Raw genomic sequence first — 25,754 nt, 5'->3', positions numbered from 1 at the left:
CGCGTTTACTTGAGTGATTGAGTCGAGATAAAACTGCTGAACAGTGTGAGTAATTTTGGGTTAGGGGACTGCTTCTTCCAGCTCTGTTGTCTTCTATGTATGCTTTTTGTAACATTTTCGTCGGGGTTTCCTTTAAAAGTGTATTAAACAAATTTTTCTAGATGATTTCAGCGTTATATTTGTGATCTTTCTGGCAAAACAGCGTGTCCTTCATCATCCACCATCTTCTTTCATCCTTCATTCATCAATTCTGACTTCCATCGACATTCCATTGCGATCTCTGTCCTTGTCTAATTGTATGGCTTATTTTCACCATTCTTCATTGTTTCATCATGTTTTGCTCCAGTAGAAGCTTTTCGTTTTTCTGACCAGTGTGTGCTATTTTATACCAATGTTTTTATTTATTTGTCTGGCTTATTTGGATCATTTGTGTCTTTTTTTTGTGGCATGTGTTCGAGTCTGATTGCTAATATTTTTATCAAGATTCTGATGTTTAGTTTGTGAAGCTTTTTCTATGACTAGTTTTGGGAAAGTTATGCTTTAATTTTCAATGAGTTTTGCTTGATAGGTTTAGCAGTGTTCTATAGCTTTTCAACTTAGTTTTAATGTCCTGGGTAAGGGACATGAACGTTTACTAGGTTTTTGAAATGTCAATTATTCAAGAACGATTCAACTTTCTTTACGATAATAATCCAGAATAATAATGACACGACTTATAAAACAATTTGATCTCATGTCTGATTTCTTCAATGGAGATTAATTTATCATATTATTACATTAAAAAAATAAAACTGATCTTCATCAACATTTAACTGTTCAAAAATGTTATTGCTCATACTATTTGAGGTCTGGTACCGATTCATTCATTGAATATCAACGCCGTTTCAAGATCAATGTGTCATTTAGAAGCTTTATTGGAAATTACTAGGTAGGGTAATATTGAAAACTTTTACGGCAGGTTTCCGAGCTCGGGATTTAGCTAAGTTCTAGACTTTAAGCAGCTGGAGTCAGAAAATTAGCTTTCCAAAACAGGGCATAGTCGCAGTTTTTATTTTCTCATTTCTATAATTGGAATCGTTTTTCCTTGACGAAATTTAACATTTCTAAATAATTCAAAATAGCTGAAACTTTACACTATTTTCTCTTTATTTTATTTTGTGTTGAATTTTCTAGTTCTTAAAAATTTAATTCAAACGTGACTTTGACAAAGACTACGACTACGCCCCGTTTCGGAAAGCCAATTTTCTTACTCCAGCTGTTTAAAGTCTAGAACTTAGCCAAATCCTGAGCTCGGAAACCGGACCTTAGAAGCTTTATTGGAAATTACTAGGTAGGGTAATATTGAAAACTTTTAGGGCCGGTTTCCGAGCTCGGGATTTAGCTAAGTTCTAGACTTTAAACAGCTGGAGTCAGAAAATTAGCTTTCCAAAACGGGGCATAGCCGCAGTTTTTATAACAGTAGTCGCAGTTTTTATTTTCTCATTTCTATAATTGGAAACGCTTTTCCTTGACGAAATTAAACATTTCTAAATAATTCAAAATAGCTGAAACTTTACACTATTTTCTCTTTATTTTATTTTGTGTTCAATTCTCTAGTTTCTGAAATTCAATTCAAACGTGACTTTGACAATGACTACGACTACGTCCGTTTCGGAAAGCCAATTTTCTTACTCCAGCTGTTTAAAGTCTAGGACTTAGCCAAATCCCGAGCTCGGAAACCGGCCCTCAGTTGATATTCTTTGGTAATTTAAACGATAAATTCTTGTGCAAAACCCCGCATTCTATCATTGTTCTAATTGAGTGAAACATATTTTTAGTAATTTAGTACATATTTTATAAATCTATTTCAGATTAGGTTAATCTTGGTACTAAGAATAGGGTTTTTATAGTGTTAATAAGTGTAGAGATTCCTTAGTCCAAAATTCGCATGCCGATATTAAGACATTGATAATAGTGTCATCCAATATTATTTTTAAAACAGATTTTAACTTGCAACCATCAGATATTGAATAATATTCAACCAGCAACTTGTTTGAAAGGTATTTTTAAATTTATTTCTTCAAATGAATATTCTGTAGCTTGAGAGTTGTATCATAACACAAACCACCAATCAATCACTGAACATTTAATTTACATTCTACTTACGGTAATGAATCATAAATAGTTTGAAATCGCTTGCTCATCTCATCTCTCAATATATAATCCACTACTCTCACTGTAAAAGTGACTCCTTGTAAAAATACACGACTGCTTCTTCTTTATTTTTTTAAGGGTTTGGATTAAAAACCTTATCACTTATCTTGTATAGGATATAGTTATTTTGTAAATATTTGAAAGTAGGCTGCATTGAATTTTAATTTTCATTAATACTCAGTACAAAATTTCTTTCAAAATCAATTTATTTCCTTTTTGTATAAACATTATTTACATCTACAATCTTATTTAATTTTCGCATTTATTGTTGAATCCCTATAATATTATGGTCTCCTTCAATAAAATTTTATATCTATAACTAATAAAATATAACATTGAATATTCTAAATGATTCCATCAACTCAAGATCAACGGATATACCCTATTTGCCGTCAGTTGCCACTTGTTGAGATCAGTTACTCAATATATACCCATATTCTGTAATTGAGAGCTTTATTAGTTCGAGTGTTAATTGTCTCACCATTTTAAATAAAAATTATTCATTCACTATTAAAAGATTCTACAATTCTTGATCAGTTTCTCCAGTACCTGATATGTGTACTGATTTGTACTTATCGTATTTCACTTGAATATTGTCAATTAGTGTAAATTATTAATGGGATGAACAATATTAATTTTTGAGCAATTGAAATTCAATTCAATTCCATTCTTCTTCCACTTCTATTGAATTTCAACTAACAATTTAAATGTTAACTATCTATTTTTCTTCTATCTCCACTATTATCACATAAGATCATCCTTATCATTTTATATATTTTTAGTTGAAAATTGGAAATAAGGCCTAAGAATAAGTTCAATAATAATTTATGGTTATCCACTTTCCGGTTTTCTTATGTCTATGCACATAATTTTCAGTTTGTGTAGAAATTTGTGTGCATTCACCCTTCCTTAATTTCCTCAAACATTTTTGTTCCAAGTTTTAGTAGATGCTTATGTAAAGTCTCATTTTGTTTTTATTCTTTCAATGAAAAGTGGTGAAATTAGTAATAATACCAGTATCAGTTCGATGCCTCCAAGGGGGAGCATAACTCAAAAATTCCCAAATTACATTATTAATTGATTAAGATCATTATTATTAATGCTTTTTCTCTCCATTTCCTCTTCAGTATCGTTCCTGGTTATTTGATAAGAAATCTTCCACATATTATAGTAATATTCATTTTTTTATAATTTTATTAGGAGTAGTGAAATTGCTCAATGCAGTTGTAAGTTTACAAAAATCAGACAAATATATTCAAATTAACTAGCTTACTAAAGATTGAAAAAAGGGGTATAACCAAACAAAGATTCTCGTTTTGTCAGTAAAAAATGTCAATTCAATAAACTCAAGTTAACTTGAACTGTTTTCACTAGAAATTTTGTTCAAATCACATAACCACCAAAACTAGTCACTCGTTTATTCGTTTCTTTATTTACAGTATAAATTAAAAATATTAGATGATAGAACTGCTTTAATCTCGAATTTAATGAGCAGTCAAAAGGTTATAAGAAAATGAACTCTTCACTGATGATTTTCTCTCACCGAAACTATAAAATGTAAACTAATGATTTCGTAATTTCGAAATCAATAGGAATTTTCAACACAAAATCCCAAACCTAATAGGCATATAATACTAAAGCTTTCGAAAAATATTATAATTCTACTTGACTTATACAATAAAATAATCTTATTCCAATAAAAAATAGATGTCACAATTAAAAGTATTCTTTTTCAGAAGTTCAATGATGAGTTTTTTTATAACGTGTTGGGAGGAAATGGAGATAGCTTTCAACTTTTGTCTATCAAAAGCTCTTAACAATTTACTGCTATCAAAATTTGGAAAGGATCAGTTTGGAGCCTGTTGATCCTTTTTCCAAACATGCATTTATGGTTTGTGTATCATAAAATGTATAAATAAAATTCACTCATAAATATTGTGAACAATATATAATCCTGGCAGAGGAACAATGGTTTTCAAAATTCCATTCAATAAGCATTTCCTAAGCTGTCAATCAGTTACCAAAACCATGACAACACCCTACCCTACACTGTTTCCTGAATGCCTATTCCCTGTTTCCTGAATGTCTATTTCCTGTTTCCTGAATGCATATTTCCTTCCCTGACGCCCAGCCTTGCCCTGTTTGTTGTGCCAGGCGGATCACGGAGTCGGCTGCTCACAGATGGCCGAGCCGGGCCGTGACGAGGAGTCAGTGCAGCTGCTCGGCGAAGAGGGTCTCCGCACCGGCGGACAAGCGCTCAAGTTGGGGTAAGGTTAGGTTAGGTCCATCAATTCATCAGCTTATAATGTGAGGTTAGGCTAGGTTCAACAGTTGATAAAACAAATAGAGCTATTTTATCATCAGTTTATTATGTAAGGTTAGATTTGGTTAGGTTCAACAGTTGATTGATCAAACTATTTGAACATCAGTTTACAATATGAGGTTAGGTTAAGTTGGTTTAGGTTTGTACAAAAGATGGTTGGTGGGTCAATTAGACCTATTAGAACATCAGTTTATAATGTAAGATTAGATTTGATTAGGCTGGGTTAGGTTCAACAGTTTTTACAATAGAACAAGCTATTTGATCATCAATTTATAATATGAGGTTAGGTTAGATTAGATTTGGTTAGTTTCGGTTCGACGGTTAGACGGTTAGTTATTTAAATAGACCTATTTGAACATCAGTTTATAATGTGAGGCTAGGTCGGGTTAGGTTCAACAGTTGACAAATCAAAATAAAGAAATTTGTTCATTAGTTTATTCTGTGAGGTTAGGCTATAAGGTCAGCTTAGATACAAAATTCCAAATTTTGAAAACTTTGGTTCGAATAAAGCTACTGTAATTGTGCATTGATTTATAGTGTTAGATTAGGATAGGTTTATAATGACAGATTTCAACTTAAAATTCTGCAACTAGTAGATTGAATAAAGCTACTGTATTTGTTCATTAATCTGTAGTTTTGGGTTAGGTCAGGATGATAGACAGAGGAGTACAATCTCAACAGGCGTCAAAATTTGCAAACCCATAGAGACCAATCTGATAAAAAAACAAAACAAATATGAGGTCAGATTCCAAATTTATTAATTTTTAGTCTTAGGTTAGTTTAGGGTTAAAATGTCAGATAAGATAAAAAAAAATCCAAATTTTGATCAAAAAATGCTTCTGTATTTCTTCATCAATTTAAAGTGTTAGGTTAGTTTACAGGTTCAAGTTACATAACAAATTCCAATTTTTTACAACTAGTGGCTAAAATAATGCAATTTTTCCATTTATTGAAATTTACATTATAATTTATTACATTTCGAGATTCGGTGAGAAAATGAAAGTTACATCCTGTAGGGCTGTTTGCTCAATGTAAGTTAATCATAGAGAGAAGATAAAATAAGCAATCTAGCATAAAATAGCTTATGCTCTATTTTCTCTATGCTTTAACGCTAATCTGGACGGATGACACAGATTAAATCGAGCTATGGTCACATTTATCATTAGGCTCGCTAAAGACATGCTTTCGATTATGCGACTACAGTCGACAACCGAGTAAGAACACATTTGGTCCTTATTAGAGTATTTACGGGTTTCGCTGGCTGTAAAAGTGTGGACACTTATCTATGGTAGCCTATTCATTTATGGTATTCATTTTCGGTCGTTGGCTGCGGTCGCATAAACGAAAACTTACATTAATCTGATTAGCTGGAGGATTAAATCATCCGTCGCATTATTGGGTTGTACTTCGAGTTAAAACCACCAGCTGATCCAATTATTCAGTTCAATCTCACACTGTTCCCATAATGTGATATTTTTTTAGTTTACAACTCCAGTTATTCTAATTATTTTCATATTCACTAAGTGCTAATGGCAATTGCTGAGTGCTATTCCCCTATTTGATGGTTTCATATTTAATAATGCACCTGGAATTGAATGATTATGTTTTGGGTTTAAGGAAACACTGGCCTCTTGGCTGAGTGCTCCCTGAGTCAAATTATTCAAAGTTTTAACGAATATTTGTTTTCCTCTTCATTTCCTACTTGGCTTTATTTGTACATTATTGTTATTTGTTACTCTGGTGTTCAAATTCTTAATAAATAGAAGAGAAGAATGTGTCTACGTGAAGATGTGTTCATTCAATAGTTCTAAAAGTTGAATATGATTGTTAACCACATAGCGGTAAAATCTCAGAGTAATGTAGTCTACAAGTGCACATACTAGATTATAGAACATTTTATTCAATTATCCCATGTCTCTTTAAGATATGAAATGAATAATTAGATAAATAGCCCAGCCTAATCTGTTCATTCTTCGCGTTAACGGTTGATGCAGAGCGCTTGACTGTCACTAGATCTAGAAACTGAACATTTTTTGCCTTCAAGTTTCATCTTCATGAATACAGGGCAAAAATTGAGCATTTAAAAACTTTTAAATCACCAATAATACATTAACTGTGTGGGTTAATCATTGATATATTTAATTTTAATTAATTAACTAGAATAATATGATTTTGCTTTCAGCTCTGTATCAAATTATGTATAGTCTAGTATACGTCATACTAATAATTAAGAAATGATACTCTGTTAGCCATTTTTATTTATTGTACAGTCAGTTCTGAATGGTGATGGTGATTATCTGATGTATAGCATTGTTCACGTCGGTTATTTAATTTAATTAGTTGTAATTATGATTTTGTTCATGTTTTAAAAAACATTTTGTACCAATAAAATCAATCTCTAAAACAAAATTTCTTCTAAAATCTGTTACTTTTTGCATGTGTTTTTATGTTTCGGTCTCTTCTCATTCCTTAGTTCATGTTTTACAACATCATGGAATGCACATCACTTATGCATGGTCTTTTTCGCATGGCCTGTCTTTTGAGAGTTTTTCAACTGTTTGAATTTCATGAAGTTCTGTTGCTGATTGGGACCTGCTTGCGCATTACACTTATTTAATAAGTGAGTATTAGTTTCAAACTATGATTGTAGTATTTAATTGGGTCTAAGTTATTCGAGAAGCTGTAAATGAAGGTGAGTTGCCAATTCAGTTCACTAGATTATTATGTGCCTGAACATCCTCTCACATAAACATTAGTATTGTTATTGATATACGTAATTTTCGTTTGTAGTACAATAGCAGGTCCACCATTTTCGCTGTATTCATATTGTTTAATGGTATGCAGATGATGTTTATAACTCCTTAAAAATATACTTATGTATATCTCAATTTTGATTTTTTTTAAATCTTCCAGTATTTATTTTTGCAATTTAAAAAGTAAACAATATTTAGCTATTTTGGTCATCAAATTTTTTAAAATAAATATCTTTTCATGAGTGCATTCTTGAGTGCAAGTACGGTAGCTGATAATTATATAGATCCACTTGAAAAAATATCAATCATACTTAGAATTCAATGTTTACTTCAAGATATAAATCATAACCCCTATGTGGAAATGAAGTAATATATGGGTGCTAGTGATTATTTATATTTAAACTTACAAGTGGCTCATAAAAATACCTAAACTACATAAACCATTAGTTGAAAAATTATTAAACTATTCATTACATAAAATGTCTGGTAATATACATTTTCTGAACATTAGAAAGATAAATTTATACATTCAAACTTGCATTCAGTTGAAACTTAATTTTTGCTTTTTTCTGATAATTCCATTTAAGCTATTACATGTTGATAATATACGATGAGTAATCTAGATCACCTAATGCTGTTTACGTATTCTTTAAAACCGATTTTAACAATCATTGTATTCTAATTTTAATTGAACAATAGTCACCACCTTCCTAGACGGATATTAAAATTTAAAAATATTGTCTGAGTTATTACGAGAAAGAATACCGGTACAGACACAATAATTACAATGGCACAAAAGACTTATAAACAATAATAAAAATAAGATATGATTGCAATATTGAAAAATGGTAATTTTTCAACCTGCTAGTTAAAAAAAGGACTTTCCCACCCAAAATTCAACTCTTTGAATGACAAGAACATTATCAAAGAATTGAAGTTTTAATGACCTTATGTTTGAGAAGGAATACCGGTATTCTATTATAACATGGTTTTCATTCAATCGAATTTAAATACTATGAAACAATAACGATGAAAAGCTAGATAATTACCAATGTTGTAACTTGTCCAGATTTTGTGTCACAACACAAAAAGTTGGTCCTTCACATCTCTATACATGGGAAATAATATCAAATGAGTAATAATTATAATTTTCAACCAATTGAAATATATTAGAAATACTGGAAAGCTATAATACATTGTTATGAGCTAAAACAAGTAGATACTCATCCAAACTGTGTTCCGCGTCCTAAAACTCATAATATAAAAGAAAAATAGAAATATTCCACAATATTTATTCTTCAATTATTTTTATATCCTTTAATGCAATATTATGTGTTGTTCACGGCCCAAACCCCAGTTGGTCGTCACTCGCCTTGTTTGCTTGTGTGCGTGCCTGTGTAAGTGTTGGTGTCACTGAGCTAAATAAAATCTGGAGGTAGCACTAGCTAGAGCTACTTTACCAAACCATTGTTTGACCGAGCAAAGTGAGGTCTAAGATTCAAGTCGACATTTTAAGGTTTGGCATTTCTCTTAATGTTTAAATGTTTATTATGTTGCGCATTTACGGCGAAACGCGGTAATAGATTTTCATGAAATGTGACAGGTATGTTCCTTTTTAAATTGCGCGTCGACGTATATACAAGGTTTTTGGACATTTTGGATTTCAAGGATAATATAAAAGGAAAAAGGAGCCTCCTTCATACGTCAATATTAGAGTAAAAATCAGACTATAGAATTATTCATCATAAATCAGCTGTTTAGTGGACTATAATACTACCCGTTCAAAAACATCGAACATCTTGAAAATGTATCTTTCCATCAACGTCGTAGACAGTTGCAGCCAGACCTGAAAACAGCGCTCACATTCACATTCCGGGACGACACGTCACGGTACGATAGGACAGAAAGCTCTATTTTTATTTAGGATTTTCTCTAGACATATCAAATTGATAATTTATTTATTAATTTTTGAGCGCGAGGTATACTGTTCACAGAACTACTAGTGTATAATGTGCTTGTTTGGTTGTACGTTGAGTATGACTCCCCAACAAGGTTACAGCACTGTCTAACTCTGTTTAGGTTGACAATAAGTCGATGACGTCTGCTTAAAGAATACATTGAAAAAATGGATGGGACACAGCGGTGCTATCTTCAGTAAGTTATTTAGCTGAGTGGTGTTGTGTGTGTTAAATCTAATGTACTTTTGTGCTCGTGTGACAGCAGGAGGGAGGAATCAACTCTACCGAGTCTATGACCAGGGCACTGATCAGTGATGACGTCATCACTCGACAGAATAATGCTGGACCAGTGCAACTCGGGTATGTACCCGTAGGATAGGCTAGGTTAGATTAGGTTGGGTTCCCAACTAAACCACTATACTAACCACAATCACCATAAATCCATCTAACATTTTTGTCAGTTACGATTGACAGTTTGATTAGGTCTATTGTAATATTTTTTATTCTATAAATAGTCAAGATTTCTTTATTGCAGAAAACCTTTTTACAAATGCATAGCATCGACATAGATTAAACATGGTAAATAAAAGTATTTACATTCAAAGAAATAATAATACAAACACAAGCATACAAACATAAAAAAAATACCCTCATATTAGAAACTCCTCTTTTCTATATGGACAAATTTCTATTAACATCTTTTTTATGGCTCTTTTAAAATTACCTACTTCTAGCTCTTTTAAATGTGCAGGAAGCTTATTATAAGCTCTTATACCGAACTCCTTAAAACAGTTCAATGTATTTGCATAATTGCACTGGTTCACTCTAAGCGATTCTGAATTTATAGTGTAATGGTTGTGAACGTTGCTATTTACAGAAATACTTGCTAAATTAATTTTTACATACATAAGACATTCAAGAATGTAAATAGCTGGTACTGTCAAAATCTTGAATTTTTTAAATAAATCTATACAGTGAGAACTAGTCAATATTAATTGATAGTATAAGACAATATAATTGATTCAGTATTGTTATAACTAATTTTATCAATTTAATATTGGTATTACACTGGTTTAGTATTGTAATAACAGTCAGGCTTCGCCTGATTTTCTCTCACAATATTATTTTGGATGATAAATGTATGTACTAATAAATAACAAAATAAATTATGAATTGATAAATAAAAGAACAAATATAATAATTGACTAATTTAGTCTATGGCAGCACGAAGAGGCTGTGAGGCATGATCCATGAAACATGGAACCTCCTTTCTTGGTCTGTTAGAAAGCTCAATTTTTATTCGTCTAATATTAGGATAACCTGGGTGAGTCCATATTAACATTAATTTATTTTTTCAGTTTTTAATTGAAAACTGATATTAAACATGATTCAAGGCTTGTATGTTTCTAAAACTCACATCTATTACAATACAAAACTCTCTTATATTTAAAAATATTGAATATGAAAAATACAATTCCATGCAGAAGAAATGTATTAGTTGTCATGATGAAATTTTATCATTTTATTTGAAATAGAAAGAATTCAAATTTGAATTATATCCTTATTATTTATATATCATTTATCATCCGTATTATTATAATTATAATACATTTTTCAGGGTGTTTTGAACGTTAAGACGTTGACACATCGTCTTTTAGCTTTCTTCTTAGCTTATCTTTATCAAAAGCAAATTGAATAATTTAGTGTTTTCCAACTAACTGAACTATTAACATTATAAAACTGTTCAGCATTATAAAAATTTTATTTGCTTTTTCAACTTAATACTGTTTTTTCGATAAGGCAATCAAAAATCACTTAGAGAATTCGTGTAAATAAAATGTTTTGAATCATCAATTACATTTCTATGATTATTCTTTATAAATATCCTATGTTTTATGTATTGTATGTATTATGTTATCGACACTGATCAATTAAAATACATTATGCATTTCACAGTTCAGATGGCTTTCTAGGTATCAAATAATAAATAACATTAAAAATAACCTTTTTAATGAAGCATGGAAAGAGAATCAGGATAGAGTATCGAGGAAGAACAAATTTAAATGATCCTGTTATAAATATATAAGTTATAAGGTGGTACAGTGCAATCAAACATTTGTTTACAATTTTGGTCAATTTTTATATAGTAAATTAATAGTGCAAGGAATTCAATTGGATCGGGAGAAACTTGATGGACTGTGAGGGCTATTCGATGGATTTTTTAATTAAGTATAGTCTAATTAGATTTAAATAAATTAGGGGTCATAATTGTAATGATATAATTTTGTGCACCGAATTAAAACGAATCATTTAAGTCGATATAATTCAAGCTAATGCCTTTCTAAATTGAAAAAATTGTTTGTTTTATGACTGTTATAGTGGAATGGGGTAAGTGAACATTCCTCGCAAACCTCCTCATTAGCTAGAAACGCATTCTTCCTATTCATTTTAAATTTTTTGGAGTTTTTAAATGAAATTCTCAATTGGATGTAGCTTATAGGCTCTAGACATAAGTAGCTAGGTACATAGTATATCTCTATTGACTGAAAATCGCTTTAACCTCTAGTCTGAAATTACTAGAATATCTGTAGCCTGAATATCTTCTTCGATAATGTATGAACAATTTTGCTTCAGGTATTATTTTCTAATGTGAAATATTGATTTTTATTCTACATCTTATACTTTGAATACTGATTTCAATATTCGTTCGCTTCGATAAGTTTAATATCTTCATTTGTAGAGATAGAAATCCATAAAAAGTATATTTCGCAAAAGTTGAGAGTCGACTGGTATTTTTTTTATTTAGGGCTTAAATTCTTAGAATTACTTAATAGACTGAAAGTTTGATGAACGTTTTTTGACCTCTAAATGCATGTTGTACGTTTTAAAATAATTCTAATTTATGTAAGTAAATTTAAATCTATCATTCTCATGAATATTTATGTTAGGCACTTACAATTTTATCTATGCATGTTCGGTACCGTACATTTATATCTGCTGTTTTCGGTAGTATAATGAGCCAAACTTATTTGAAACTCGGTTCAATCCTCCTATATTCCAGGTGTTAGTTCAATTTTTTTCATACTGCTAAGGCTTATATCATTTCTCGAGAAAAACTGTTTAGCATCTACATTCAATGCTCTAATTGCTCTCTTTTATTTTTTTCTGATTTTTCATTTAGGATAATTATTTATGTTTATCTTCCAATTAGTCATTTGTTCTATTGCTTTGCATAAAAATTGTATTATTGATCAAAACATCTATTACATAATAGAATAATGCGCTGAATTATTGGTAGTTTTGATTTCTATATCATTATTGCTAGATGTCTTATAATATTGCTCTCGGATTCGATACAGCCTTGCATGTGTTGGATTATAGCATGAAGGAGCAGTTGAGCTAGCTTAGCGATATTTGCATTGCAGTATTACTTTTTTGTGTTCTTTTGAATCGGTGTTGTAGAATTTGAATTGATAAGTGTTGAACTACACACATTAATGTGTCATTTCCTCCATTCAGAGTTGATGGAGATGGGATAAGAAAGCACTTGATGCGGTAAGTGAAATTTGAAAAATGTGTGTGGAGACTTTCTGCAATTCGAAAATGTTTGAAACTCATCTACAGTTGTTTGAAAATTATCCTCCATGGAGAATTAGCCACAAAAGTTTGACAGTTATTCACAGAATTCTGTTGAAATGCTGCACTGTAGAAATGACTCACCAGTTATTTTGATTATCGTTGTGTATATGAGTGTTGATTGGTTCACATGGAGGCTGAATGTACATAGGCATCAGCACATATGAAAGTATTACAGAACATTTTTAAAATACCAAAAATGTAAAAAAAACTTGTAAAAAACTAAAGCACTGTGTTCTGAACAGCGTTTACTTTTCCATGAAACTAATACATAAAAACATCATTTTCTTTTTCTATTGGAACATCAAAATCAATTCACAATAATAGTGATGTCCTTATTAATCCACAAGTCATGTTCAACGCTTATATTTATCATCCAGTCTGATGCAGTCTTCTACTCTTGTCAGTTCAAATAAAACATATATTTATTTTATTTTTCAGAGGATAAACTAATTGTCATTACACAATTTTCACTTATTTATTATGGTTACAAACTTACAATGAAAGTTTTCACAATTGCTTTATATTTTAAGTATGAACTAAAAAAAGAAATGTAAAAAGACATGTCAACATACTTCTCTTTGACTAAATATTACCTTTATTTCTTTATTGTATTATTTTTCTGGCAATAGAATTAAAATTCAAGAGAAAAATAAAATCTGTAACTTATATGGAACGAATTCTTTCCAAATATTTTCATCTCTCCATAGGTTTTACATAGACACATAAAATTTCATCTCTTCTTCATATGAGATTCCAATATTAATATTTGGTTGTTCATCAAACCTTGTATATTTGAATAATAGAAAAATATTAATTCATTGGAAGTTTCTATTGATTTTTGGTTTGGTGCTTTTCATTCAAAGGTTTTCTAAGGTTTAAGGTAATAAATGCATTTATTATTTGTAATTATTCTATTGAATTGAAACAATGTCGTAATGTAAGATATCTATCATCACCATTAGAACTGACAGTATATTGTCACTTGAGATTTCTCAAATATGTGAAGCTTTTTACATATACATACTTCTATTTCAAATCTATTTTTAAGTGAATACTTCATAAACTGTACTGTATCATGATTTTATTTATTTTACTTTTTTTTAACTTGCAAATAAAAGTAAATTTTGCTGAACATGAATTTTTCTGTATTATACACTATTCTGCAAAACTTTTTTTCTAATTCAAGTTTTTATTTCACACATGATCCAGTTGAATTAAATTGGAATAATCATTGTACATTTTTTTGACATCAAATTACAGCTTATGGAAATAATTTTCAATACAATAATTGTTTTAGATAGATTGATTTTCTCCTGGTTTTTCATGAAACCAATTTACGTTATAATGTAAAATCTATTTTTTGTTTCTTGGTACTTGTAGATTTATTTCAAATATTTTTGTCAACTTGAAATTGGAACTATTTTTTATATTTATCAATTTTTCAATATTTATCTGTCATGTTTTGAAGACTGAAGTAGGCCCACGACGTATTGTGTTGAATAATTCTATGAATAAATTCATATGATAGAAAAAAGTTATCAGATCAATGCACATCAATTGCTTTTTGAGATGAATTATATTGTATTAATTGATACTCTCACGTATTCTACGATTGTGTCAAAAACATTATGTAAAATTTTCAGATTTGTGGCAGGCGTTATCCTGCGCGAACGTATTCCTGCTTTTGAACGAATGTTGTGGCGTGCTTGCCGCGGTAACGTGTTCTTACGTCAGTCAGAAATTGAGAATCCATTAGAAGATCCTACCACTGTAAGTTTAGTGCTAAATCTCTGATTTACACTCATCTTGTCTATTGTATTGAGCTTTGGGGAAGTACATCTATTGGAAACACTCAAAAAATTTTCATTTTACAGAAGCGTGCAGTACGCTATTTGGCTAAGCTTGATTACAATCACCCTTGTAGAGATGCCTTCATAGATTTAAAAATTCTAACTTTACCATGTATTTACATCTACAGAGTTGTTCTTTTTATTGCTAATAACTTAGACTCATTCAAAACTAATTCTGATATGCATGGCTATAATACACGAGGTAGTGGCAATCCATGTATTGTACAGCATAGATTGAAGTTTTCCGACAAAGACCCTCGAACCTATGGTCTGAGACTATTAAATAAGCTACCTAGATCTCTGTCCATGTCATCTGCAACTTTTAAAAAGATCTGTATACTTTTCTTGCGGAAAAAGCATATTATAGTGTGGAAGAGTTCCTCACTGATAGATAAATATTGTTTATTTCATAATGTCTGTAGTATTTAATACACGTGGTTGGATTGCTGGCTGTGACATGCTTATTCATATGACATTTTTTAGGCTATTTTGAATTATTCTGACGATATATGTTAAGTTTTTGTGATATCTTTTTATAGATTTTGTGTATTGTTTTACAATTTATTGTAAATATTGTCTTTTGACTTTTTAAATTATTGTAAATATTGACTTGGCCTGTACTTTCTTGTATTGTTTATGGCTAATAAATATCTAATCTAATCTAATTCAATTATATTTTTTATATTATTTTAGAAACTCACGTTGGAAGTAAATATAATGCAGTGAAGCTTCTCATTATTTCTGATGAATGAAGATCATATGACATTACATTGCCTTTTAACTCAAGTTAACTCGTTTAATAATTTTGAGAAATTCGATAAATATATAATTTCCATTATGGAGTTGGCTTGTTTTATTGAGAACTGACAGGTGGCCTGTGCTCCGCAAGGGTCTAATTAAAAACTTGACAAACTGAAATCTTGAAGAATTTGAATAAGGCCTATAACCATCTTCGGTAATTTGAGAATCGTACGCAAAATTCCAAGTCAATCTGTCTAGTAGTTGAGACGTGATGGTGCGTCATTCGTGTTTTCCCTATCCCGTACGTGTAGAAGCCAATTCTTTCCTTTATTATATCATAGATTACTTTCTATTATTTCTCAAGTTGAATGGTTCAATAATTTTGAGAAATACGATAAATTCAAATCAATTCCCATAAGTAGTCTAGTCTTATTGAGAATTAGATTTGTTTAAAATACAGTAGTTTTATTCAGTGAAATGTATTGTGAACTGATGAAACTAATAATGTCTGTTCATTTTGCAGGGAGACCAAGTGCTGAAATCGGTCTTCATAATTTTCTTCCAAGGTGACCAGCTGAAAACTAGGGTACGCAAAATATGCGAAGGCTTCAGGGCCACCCTGTACCCTTGCCCGGAGGCCCCAGCTGATCGCAGAGAGATGGCCATGGGTGTTATGACCAGAATTGAGGACCTCAATACGGTCAGATATTATTATAATATCGTCCAAACTATAGTTAAATACTCACATCATTACGTTTACTGTATGCATTTGCCACTCTCATCGTGGTAGTACAGTAGTATTTTTGCGTTTTTAGTTGTTTCACACAATGATAATAACTATGTAGTGTTCCTCCGAAGTCATAGCAGCCGTTACCTTATATTCAACATCATACTTGCGACAAAATATATCCTGTAAACGTGTGTCTCGTTGACCTCATTTTCGAGATTTATTGTTTTTCCATACACCAATGTCAAAAATTGATGATTGAATCATTGTTCTTATATATTTCCTATGAGTTTCCAATTGATTAATGTATTTTATTATAGAAACCTCTCAATGAAGATTCTTTTATGCAAATTATAATGCAGCTAGGATGTAGACATATCCACGCACTACAAAAATTCTCTGGTTTGCAAAATTGTATCCTGGATAATCCCCTCTACACAAATTGCTGAGTGCTCAGGGTTTACTCCTCCTAGATGTTTTCGTCGCTTATCCACCTGAATCTAAGGAGACCTTCCATCTTCGTATTTATTATGTACATTAGTGGAAATATGAAGAAATTAAATAAGCATCAACAACGCTGCTAGGACAGAACACTTCTGTCAATATCCTTTATGAAACATCGCTGAGTATATTATACCACATATTGAGCCTAATTTTTAAAATGTTGAAAGTTTTGTAAAATAGAAATAGCGGAATATAAGACTACCACACAGTAGATCTGCACTACTTTTGACCTATGCTCGTCTATAGTGAGAATAAGTTAGAACTGTCAGGATCCCTTGAAAATAACAGCAAATCTTCCCATTCAACCAATGTCTACAATTTTAAATTTAGTGAATTTCACTAAAGTGTCGTGGAATTGTATAGTTAGTTGTTCCTGTTTCCCAAGCATTATAAATTCCCTCCATCCCTGAGGATGAAACTCCTCCTCACCGGTGAATCATTCAACATTTCCCAACCAATAAAGTAAATGTTACAACATATTAGAATAAGAATGAGAATATATCTTACTAGTCCAAAAACAGGATGTCACAATTTGAAAAGTAGACCAGTCAATAAAATACAATAACAAAATAATAAATCGAAAACAACACTCAGTCAATACAAATACAGTCGAGACAACATAATACAAAGTCACAGCATTTACAATACAAAATACGTATATTAATCCTATTCATGGAACAGTAATTAATAAATTCTAGGTACAAAATATGTATATTAATCTTATTCATGGAACAGTAATTATTAAATTCTAGGTATTGAATTCTTCTACACTTATTACGATTATTATTCAGTTTGAAACAAGTGTCTTAACTTCAACAGAGCTACAAATACCATGTCCCTGAAAATCTGCTGTAATTCCTCCAACATGTTGATGTAAATTCTAATAGTTTTGTCGTATTTTTGTAGGTTCTTGGTCAAACGCAAGACCATCGTCACCGTGTGCTGGTGGCTGCGGCCAAGAATATCAAGAACTGGTTCGTGAAGGTGCTGAAGATCAAGGCGATCTACCACACACTCAACCTGTTCAACCTGGACGTCACGCAGAAGTGTCTCATTGCAGAGTGCTGGGTGCCTGTGCTCGACATCGAGATGATTCAGTAAGTACACTTCTATTTTCAAATATCTTACCAAGGCATGGTTTCTAGGACACGTATTAAATCTAATGAACGATCGAATTTATATTAAATCCATAGGTTTAAATTGAACCAAATCCATCAGATTTATAAGTGTCCTAGAAACCGGAAGCCTAGAAATCTATAGCTTTAAATGATTAATTCGATTTAATAAGTGTCCTAGAAATTGGACCCTAATCAGTCATACGGGCTTGTAGGAAAAGGACGCAATTTATCACAACTTGTCAAAGCGAATATTTTGTCATCTGGAATTCCATGCTTCAATTAATTTTATTCAGGGTTTGGTGTTGAATCAATGAGATATTACTTACTATTCAGCTTTATATTTTTATCCTTCTTCACAACCAACCAAAAAATTTGGTGTGGTACACTCACACAACTTTCCTTGCTCATTGAACTGTAAGCCTCATTCATAACGACAATAATTTAGGGGAATAACTTAATGACGATTGGCGGCTACATATTTAAAACTATCATGATCATACTATTTTCATAGTACATTTTCCTTTGCGTAAATTGTGAAATTTGATGATTTATTAAGGTGCGTACAGATATACGCGCCGCGAACATGAGTAATTCACTTTTAATCAGCTGATGCCAAGCTTTTTATATCTGTATCTTACCGTTTCTGTGAAAATACAGATATAGTCAGCTGATTAAAAGTGAATTGCTCATGTTCGCGGCGCGTATATCTGTACGCACCTTTAGAAGTCGTCAAAACAGCTGTTCTGCAGGTAAAATATCTCGACTATGACAATGTGCTCTTTTGAATAAACTGCTCTACCTACCTACCTCATGTTCGAGAAGGAGGTTACAAAGTCCATTTCTCAAGGTTGGGGTGGACCCCCTGTTAGTTTCCCTGGACGGAGACTCATACCAGTTGATAGAGCTGATAAATAACTATAAGGTGTGTGAATATGAAAGGAATCGGTTAAGTCATTTTTGAGAAAATCGTGATAGAAATTCAACAAAATTCTTTTTTCTCAAGAATATTACGGAGCTCCTGCAATTTTCCCAGAAATGAGACTTATGTCAGTTGATAGGGTTTATAAATAGCTATCCCGGGTATAAATTTGAAGAAAATCGTTGGAGCAGTTTTCGAGAAAACCGTGAAAAACATGGTTTTTTTAGTCATTTTCCGCTATTTTGAATTGAATTTTATTGAATTTATTATTGTCGGATCCTCATGGTATAAGGACCTTAAGTTTAAAATCTCAAGTCAATCGGTTAATTAGGAATGGAATTATCGTGTTCACAGACATAGACACACACACACACGCACGCGCGCAAGCAAGCGCGTACGCGCACAGAGAGACCAACACCCAACAATCATGTTTTTGGACTCAGGGGACCTTGAAACGTATAGAAAACTTGAAATCAGGGTACCTTGATTTTTTGGAAAGCAATACTTTCCTTAAGGGCAAGGAAAGTAAAAATGTGGTACTCTACAAAAATGACAACAGAACACGATTATGTGCAATACATCTTCACTGAATTGAAGAGGTTGTTAGTCCAATGTGTTCATTCTGTAGACTAGATAGTGTATTGATCCGAGAACTCTTAGATTCTTGCAATTTGTTGCATATACTATGAAATAAAGTAGAACGTAAGTAGGATTTATATTGGGCTGTACGTTCTTTCATGGCTGAAGTATGTAATAATTATACAATAATAACTATGCATATTGATAACTATGTATATTATTGTGTATCTTGAGAATCAATAAATTAATTATTGAATAAGTGAGGCAGGAGTAAAAACATTGTATTGAAGTTTTTAATAAAATCACGACATAGCAGTCTGATTTTTCTGATTAAAAGCTATTAGCCAACAGTGTTGAAAAAGGACATGACGTCCGAAAGCGCTCCACAAATTAATGTGATTAGAAGCTAATAGCTTCAGCTTATAGCTAATATCTTCAATCATAAAAATCAGACTGCTATGTCGTAATTCAAGTATTGAAAAGTGATCATTAGCCTACACATGCAGTTCATAATAGAAAGTGAAATTGGAGAGAGTTTTTATTTGTCTATCGTAAGTTTCTATTTGACTATTGTCTATTTTTTGTCCGTCTATTGTCTGTTTATTTGCTATTTCTGAATAGAAAATTTGTAGGTACTTTGCTAACTTGCTACTTGTCATTTGAATGACACAACATGGCAAATACTTGCTACTTGTCAATTGTCTGTTTATTTGCTATTTCTGAATAGCAGATAATTCCTTTGCATTTGAGTGACACAACATGGCAAATGTTTGCAATTAGTGACTGTGAATGTGTTGTTGTGTAGACTGGCCCTGCGACGTGGCACAGAGCGCAGCGGCAGTTCGGTGCCTCCGATCCTGAACAGGATGGACACGCTGGAGGACCCCCCCACCTACAACCGCACCAACAAGTTCACCAGCGCCTTCCAGCACCTCATCGACGCCTATGGCGTCGCCACCTATCGCGAGGTCAATCCAAGTGAGTTCAAACTACTTGCTCTCTATTCCTATAAAATTAATTTTTTTTGATTTGCTAAACACCATATCGGATACCACTATGTTGGATAAAGCACCCCAATGTACTACCCAGAAAGAGTAATCAACAGTAAAAAGATCGTAATATTGAAATAATTCTACTGTCGTATTCGACAAATTATAATAATTTTATACTATACAGAGTGTCCCTGAGTAGGTGTAACAGCCGAAAGCCATTGGTTCTTCATGCCATTAGCAAAAAAAAAATATATTGTCCAGTTAAATTTTCTCGTATCGACCTTAGTTAAGAGTTTTATAGATTTTTCGATATTTTTGAAAAAAAAACAAGAAACCTATCAGTCAAAATATAATTCCAAGTATATGGTTGGTAAGAGGAAGAAATTTTCTAAGATATATATAATTTGTTCCTTTGACGTTTTTTAACTTTTTATGAGCGTTCAAAGTTGATTCGTCGATTATTGAAAAGCCTTTAGCTTGAGCTCTGGAAAATCTGAATACAGTAGAGCACCGATTGATCATCCCAACTAATTGATGCATAACAGTGTCTGGATTTTAACTCGATTCTACCCTAGCTCTTAAGTGTAGACGTAATTAGAACTCTACACTCTGACGTACAGTAGTTGGTAGCTCATGTTGAATGTAATATGACTTGTGAAAAATTATCTTCCATTCTCATTCTAGTTAGAATAGACTCCATGCTGTGTCATCCAATAAGTTACAGTAAGTCAAATCTCTTATTTATAAAAATATTGTACTGCGGCTTGAAATACAGCGGACGTCCGAAAACCTGTCATCCGGATAACCGATGTCCGGGAAATCGGCGCTCTACTTTACATACATACAACTTGAAGTATCAACTTCACAAGGTCTATATTATTCAGCAGTTTTTATATGGGCTTTCATATCAACTAATTACTGTGTTTTTTCAAGCTATCGTATCTATTATTTTATAATTACTATTATACTCTTTATACTTTTATATTTTCACTATCTGCTTCTAGGAACCCATTCACAGAAGAATATTCTTCTTGGAGGATTCCACTTTTCAATTTTGTTAAAATTAAAAAATAATAATAATGTGATTTATCTTCATAAAATTTCATTGTAACTGGAGTATTTTGTACAAACTTGTAATTTTATGTTAAAATAAACTGAATTGAATTGGAATTTTCAACCTTAACTTTTAATTTCAATTTTATCCTCAAGTGAAAACACATTGACTACTATAAACAAGTCCACCAGCAATTTTCTCCTCACTGCTGTATCTACAGTGGAAAGACATCAATTGTTGTAATCTGTGATAAGTTCTAAATAGTGTGTTTGTCTTTTCGGTCTCAAAATTTTTCAAAGTTTGAAATTTTAAGTTACAACTATTTGTAATTAATTTAATTCAATTTAAAACTTTTTTTTAATTTAAAAATGATTAGTGTGTGATGAATTATGTGTTTTGAATTGTAATTGAAGAATTTTGAAGTGATACATAACCTAACTACATTTGGACTGTTGTATAAATTAGAATTGGAACCGTTTTGGGCGATTTAGCCTGTGGTACTTTTCTGTAAGTTGTGTAATTCTCAATGATTGAATAAATAAACAAGCATTATGTTTTTTTCAGCTCCGTACACCATCATCACGTTTCCATTTTTGTTTGCCATAATGTTTGGTGATCTCGGCCATGGAGCTTTGATGGCCTTATTCGCAGCCTGGATGGTGTTGCAAGAGAAGCGTCTAGCTGCCAAAAAATCTGACAATGAAGTGAGTTATAGTGATTCAACAAATAGTTTTGTACTTCTTAAGGTTAAATAGAAGCAATAATGTAATATCAGGGTGCTTGGAATAGAATAGGATATAATAGAATATCTTTATTAGCCTCACTAGAACATAACAATTTGACATACAGGACAGTCAACTTACTATTGGAATCAGTTGAGAAGATATGATCGCAGTTTTATCATGTAGCTTTGTTGTTTCAGATAGAAGGAAGATCCCAATACTTAACTATATTTGAGCACTGTCTGATAAATTTTATGATGAAATCAAATCAGTAAATTGATGACTAAATGATGCCTTCATAGTAAATGAATAAATTTGTCGGCTGAGTAGTAACTGGGTAACTCCATTTCATATAATTTTGCAGGAGATAAAAAAATTGAGAGAAAACCGTTAATAAAATGCCTATATTTACTCAATTTTTCAGTTTGTTCATGTTTATTGATTAGTTTCCAATGTTTCAAATACGTTGTCAATGATTACAAAATTTCATTTTTCAGTGCTATTATCATCATCTTATTTCTCTACCCATCAAATCAAAAGTTCATTGGAAAGCAGGGATTTCCAATAGATTTATTCTCTGATGGGTTGAAAGAAGGTACTGATTGTTACAGGATTGAAAAACATTTTCCACAAATGTTTTCGCTCTGCAGAGCAGACATTTTTTTGAAAGCATGGCTCAAGTCGGTTGCCACTTATGTTCAAAAATTCGCTCATCCTTTGAAGTATCAAACACAAAATTCGTATTTTTCAAATAGTTGTGAATGTGATATTGTGCTAGTTCTCTACCACACCGCTCTTCTGTCTGAGAATAAAATCTTAGATCCATATTCGGTTCTATCCATTTATGGTTTTTTTTTCACTCTCACTATTATTTTCTAGAATTATTATTACTTTTCCACCAAATTCGTGTTCATTTGTTGTACGTTATAGAGCAGCTTCATTATCTTGCAGATTCTACACAATAATCTTCTGTTTTAAAATAAAACCGTAGATCCATTCACGATCATATCCATTTATGGTTATTTTTCACTTCCATTAGTTTTAGTTATGACTTATTTCCCAGTTATTATGACTTCCACCAAATTCGTGTTTATCATTGTACGTTATAGAGCAGCTACATTATTCTGCTGATTCTACACAATGCTCTTCTGTTTGAGAATGAAACCGTAGATCCATGTACGGGTTCTGGTTCATCCATTTATGGTTATTTTTAAGATCCACTTTTTTTAGTTATTATGACTTATTTTCCAGTTATTATGACTCTTCAACCGAATTGATGTTTATTTGTTGTGCGTTACAGATTTGGAACATCTTCTTCGGCGGCCGATACATAATCCTGCTGATGGGTGTGTTCTCGATGTACACGGGCCTCATCTATAATGACATCTTCTCCAAGTCATTGAACCTGTTCTCGTCGCACTGGGAGGTGAGCCACAACTACACGCACAAGACTGTTATGAGCCAGAACTTCATCACACTGAGCCCTCGCGATGAGTACACGCAGACGCCCTACCCGATCGGGCTCGATCCTGTCTGGCAGTTGGCCAACAACAAAATCGTCTTTCTCAACACCTACAAGATGAAGATATCCATCATATTCGGCATCTGTCACATGTTGTTCGGCGTATCGCTCAGTGTATGGAATTATTCGTGAGTAACGATTTTCCAATAACGTATTTTATTTGGGCTACTTGAAAAAATAATACCATAGTACACTTTTATTAAAAAACGTTTTATATAAATACAAGAAGTACAACTAATTTCGGATGTTCAATCAAATCCATTTTTCAAGGTTTCTTTCATATTTCTAATCTTCATTTTATTAATTTATTATATGGGGTTTGCTGGTGGAAAGACCCAAAGGTGGTTCGTCCTCGCCTTTTTCTCCCTAATTTCCTTTATAATCTTCATTCATTTATTGAAATACTTTTGATAGCTACACTCTGAATAAGACAAGTTGAGACTCAGGCTTCCAGATGGCAACATATCCGTGTTGCCAGATTACTTCTAGCGAGGCGTTGAAATTCTCATTGGAATTGTGGTTCTATGGAAGAAAGAGTAGAACATCAAATATCCAAGTATTTTACTTGTTTAACGCGGATATTTAATTAATCAACTATCACAGAAAATTACTAGAAGGTTTCCTTAATATAACTTTTTTATAAATAATCAAGTTGAATATCCAACTTTGATATCAGTTCTTCAATAGAAATGATGGAATCCAAATCAGTTGAATGAATCAAAATATATAAGTTATTAAGACCGCGAGAATAGTTCTCGTTCCTGGACCCTCAAACGCTAAAAGTGAGCTGGTATAAATGGGACCAACATTCTCGCTCGTACATGTTCTTTCTTACAGTGCATCTGCATGCCCACTACCCGGAAAAAGCAAAGAATAGAATAGAAATATCGGTCTTGGATGTGAGAATTTGATATATTCCTTATCCCTACCTTGAACACTTTCAGTCGATCAGTCGCTTGAAGAGGAAAACTAGGGACCAGAACTATTCTCGTGGCCTCTATAGTACGCACACATATTTTTGTTATCGTGAAAACAGATCAAGTACAATGCTACTTGTCATCGTATTCAATATTTTCTAAAGATGGAAATTACTGAGATATTGCAATTTTTCAAATGCTAATGAATTAATTACTATTATTATTGTTATTATTAAACGAAAATCCAAATTAAATGCTGTAATTCACCCCGAAGACTTCTGCTACTGCAAATATTGACAACAGGGTAAACAGCTAGATGGAAATTCGAAGAACACTACTATTCAAAAATAACTATTCGTTTAATAATAATAACAATATTTTCAAGATGAAAACTTGAATAGTTCAGACTTCAGAATATTACGTGTATAAACTTACTATTACACTATTACTACTACAAGGAGTAATAATTATGTTTTGCACAATCTAATAATTGCAGTAATGATAGTTTACGGTGATTACAGGTACTTCAAGAAGCCGATGAACCTGTACACAGACTTCCTGCCGCAGATCATCTTCCTGACATTCCTGTTCCTGTACATGGTGCTGTTGATGTTCATCAAGTGGATCATGTACAGCTGGACTAATGAGTTCGAGCGTAGTGGCGCATGTGCACCTGCTATCCTCATCACTTTCATCAATATGGTGCTAATGAAAGGTTAGATTCAGTTACAATTAGAGTCTAGTCTATTATAATAGATTAACAACGTATATTACAACAGTCTCGATAACCTCAAAAGGCCGCGGAAAGGACGGGTAGTACAGACAATGGTTCAAACAATGTCAAAACTTAATTTGCGATAAATGTTCAATAAATGAATTCTGAATTAAAAAACGCTAAACAAAGCTCTAGTACGTAAGTCAGTACTCACAGGAATGTGATACGATTTATTTTACACCACATTGAATCAAACTACCTGACATTTTCCGTTTATTATCCAATATGGGTATTGACCACTATAGAAGACTAACAACAAGAAATGTTACACTATCGTTTATCGTTCAACATATTTATACCCAGCAGAAAGCCTCCGCAGGCTAATATACTATAGAAACAGACTCAAGGAAAAACAAATCATATCCTAAATTTTGATTCAGAAAACAATTAAACCTCAATAATATTGATATTCAAGAATTGTGAATTGAAAAATCTTGGATTGCAATTTAAAATATTTGCTGAATGTCG

The 25,754-nt window shown here is 32.1% G+C and overlaps 1 protein-coding gene across 9 annotated transcripts in view; it reads left to right on the top strand.

Annotated features, from left to right (window-relative positions):
- The window catches only part of LOC111055204 (V-type proton ATPase 116 kDa subunit a1), a 46,004-nt gene that overhangs the window by 13,709 nt on the left and 6,541 nt on the right, over positions 1 to 25,754 (top strand). For 2 of the 9 annotated variants that reach the window (XM_039434353.1, XM_039434356.1), the window contains 9 exons: positions 9,493 to 9,587; positions 11,607 to 11,615; positions 14,510 to 14,636; positions 15,981 to 16,157; positions 17,595 to 17,785; positions 20,110 to 20,282; positions 21,915 to 22,054; positions 23,373 to 23,722; positions 25,033 to 25,226. In XM_039434353.1, coding sequence (XP_039290287.1) covers positions 9,493 to 9,587; positions 11,607 to 11,615; positions 14,510 to 14,636; positions 15,981 to 16,157; positions 17,595 to 17,785; positions 20,110 to 20,282; positions 21,915 to 22,054; positions 23,373 to 23,722; positions 25,033 to 25,226 — 1,456 coding nt within the window. Of the gene's footprint in view, positions 1 to 4,347; positions 4,461 to 6,989; positions 7,137 to 9,489; positions 9,588 to 11,606; positions 11,616 to 12,746; positions 12,783 to 14,509; positions 14,637 to 15,980; positions 16,158 to 17,594; positions 17,786 to 20,109; positions 20,283 to 21,914; positions 22,055 to 23,372; positions 23,723 to 25,032; positions 25,227 to 25,754 lie in introns of all 9 variants that reach the window. The other 7 variants (XM_039434357.1, XM_039434351.1, XM_022342367.2 and 4 more) reach the window with 7 other exon arrangements.

This window comes from Nilaparvata lugens, chromosome 8, assembly GCF_014356525.2.
Source record: "Nilaparvata lugens isolate BPH chromosome 8, ASM1435652v1, whole genome shotgun sequence".
Lineage (NCBI taxonomy): Eukaryota > Metazoa > Arthropoda > Insecta > Hemiptera > Delphacidae > Nilaparvata > Nilaparvata lugens.
This window is presented reverse-complemented; position numbering and strand designations above follow the sequence as displayed.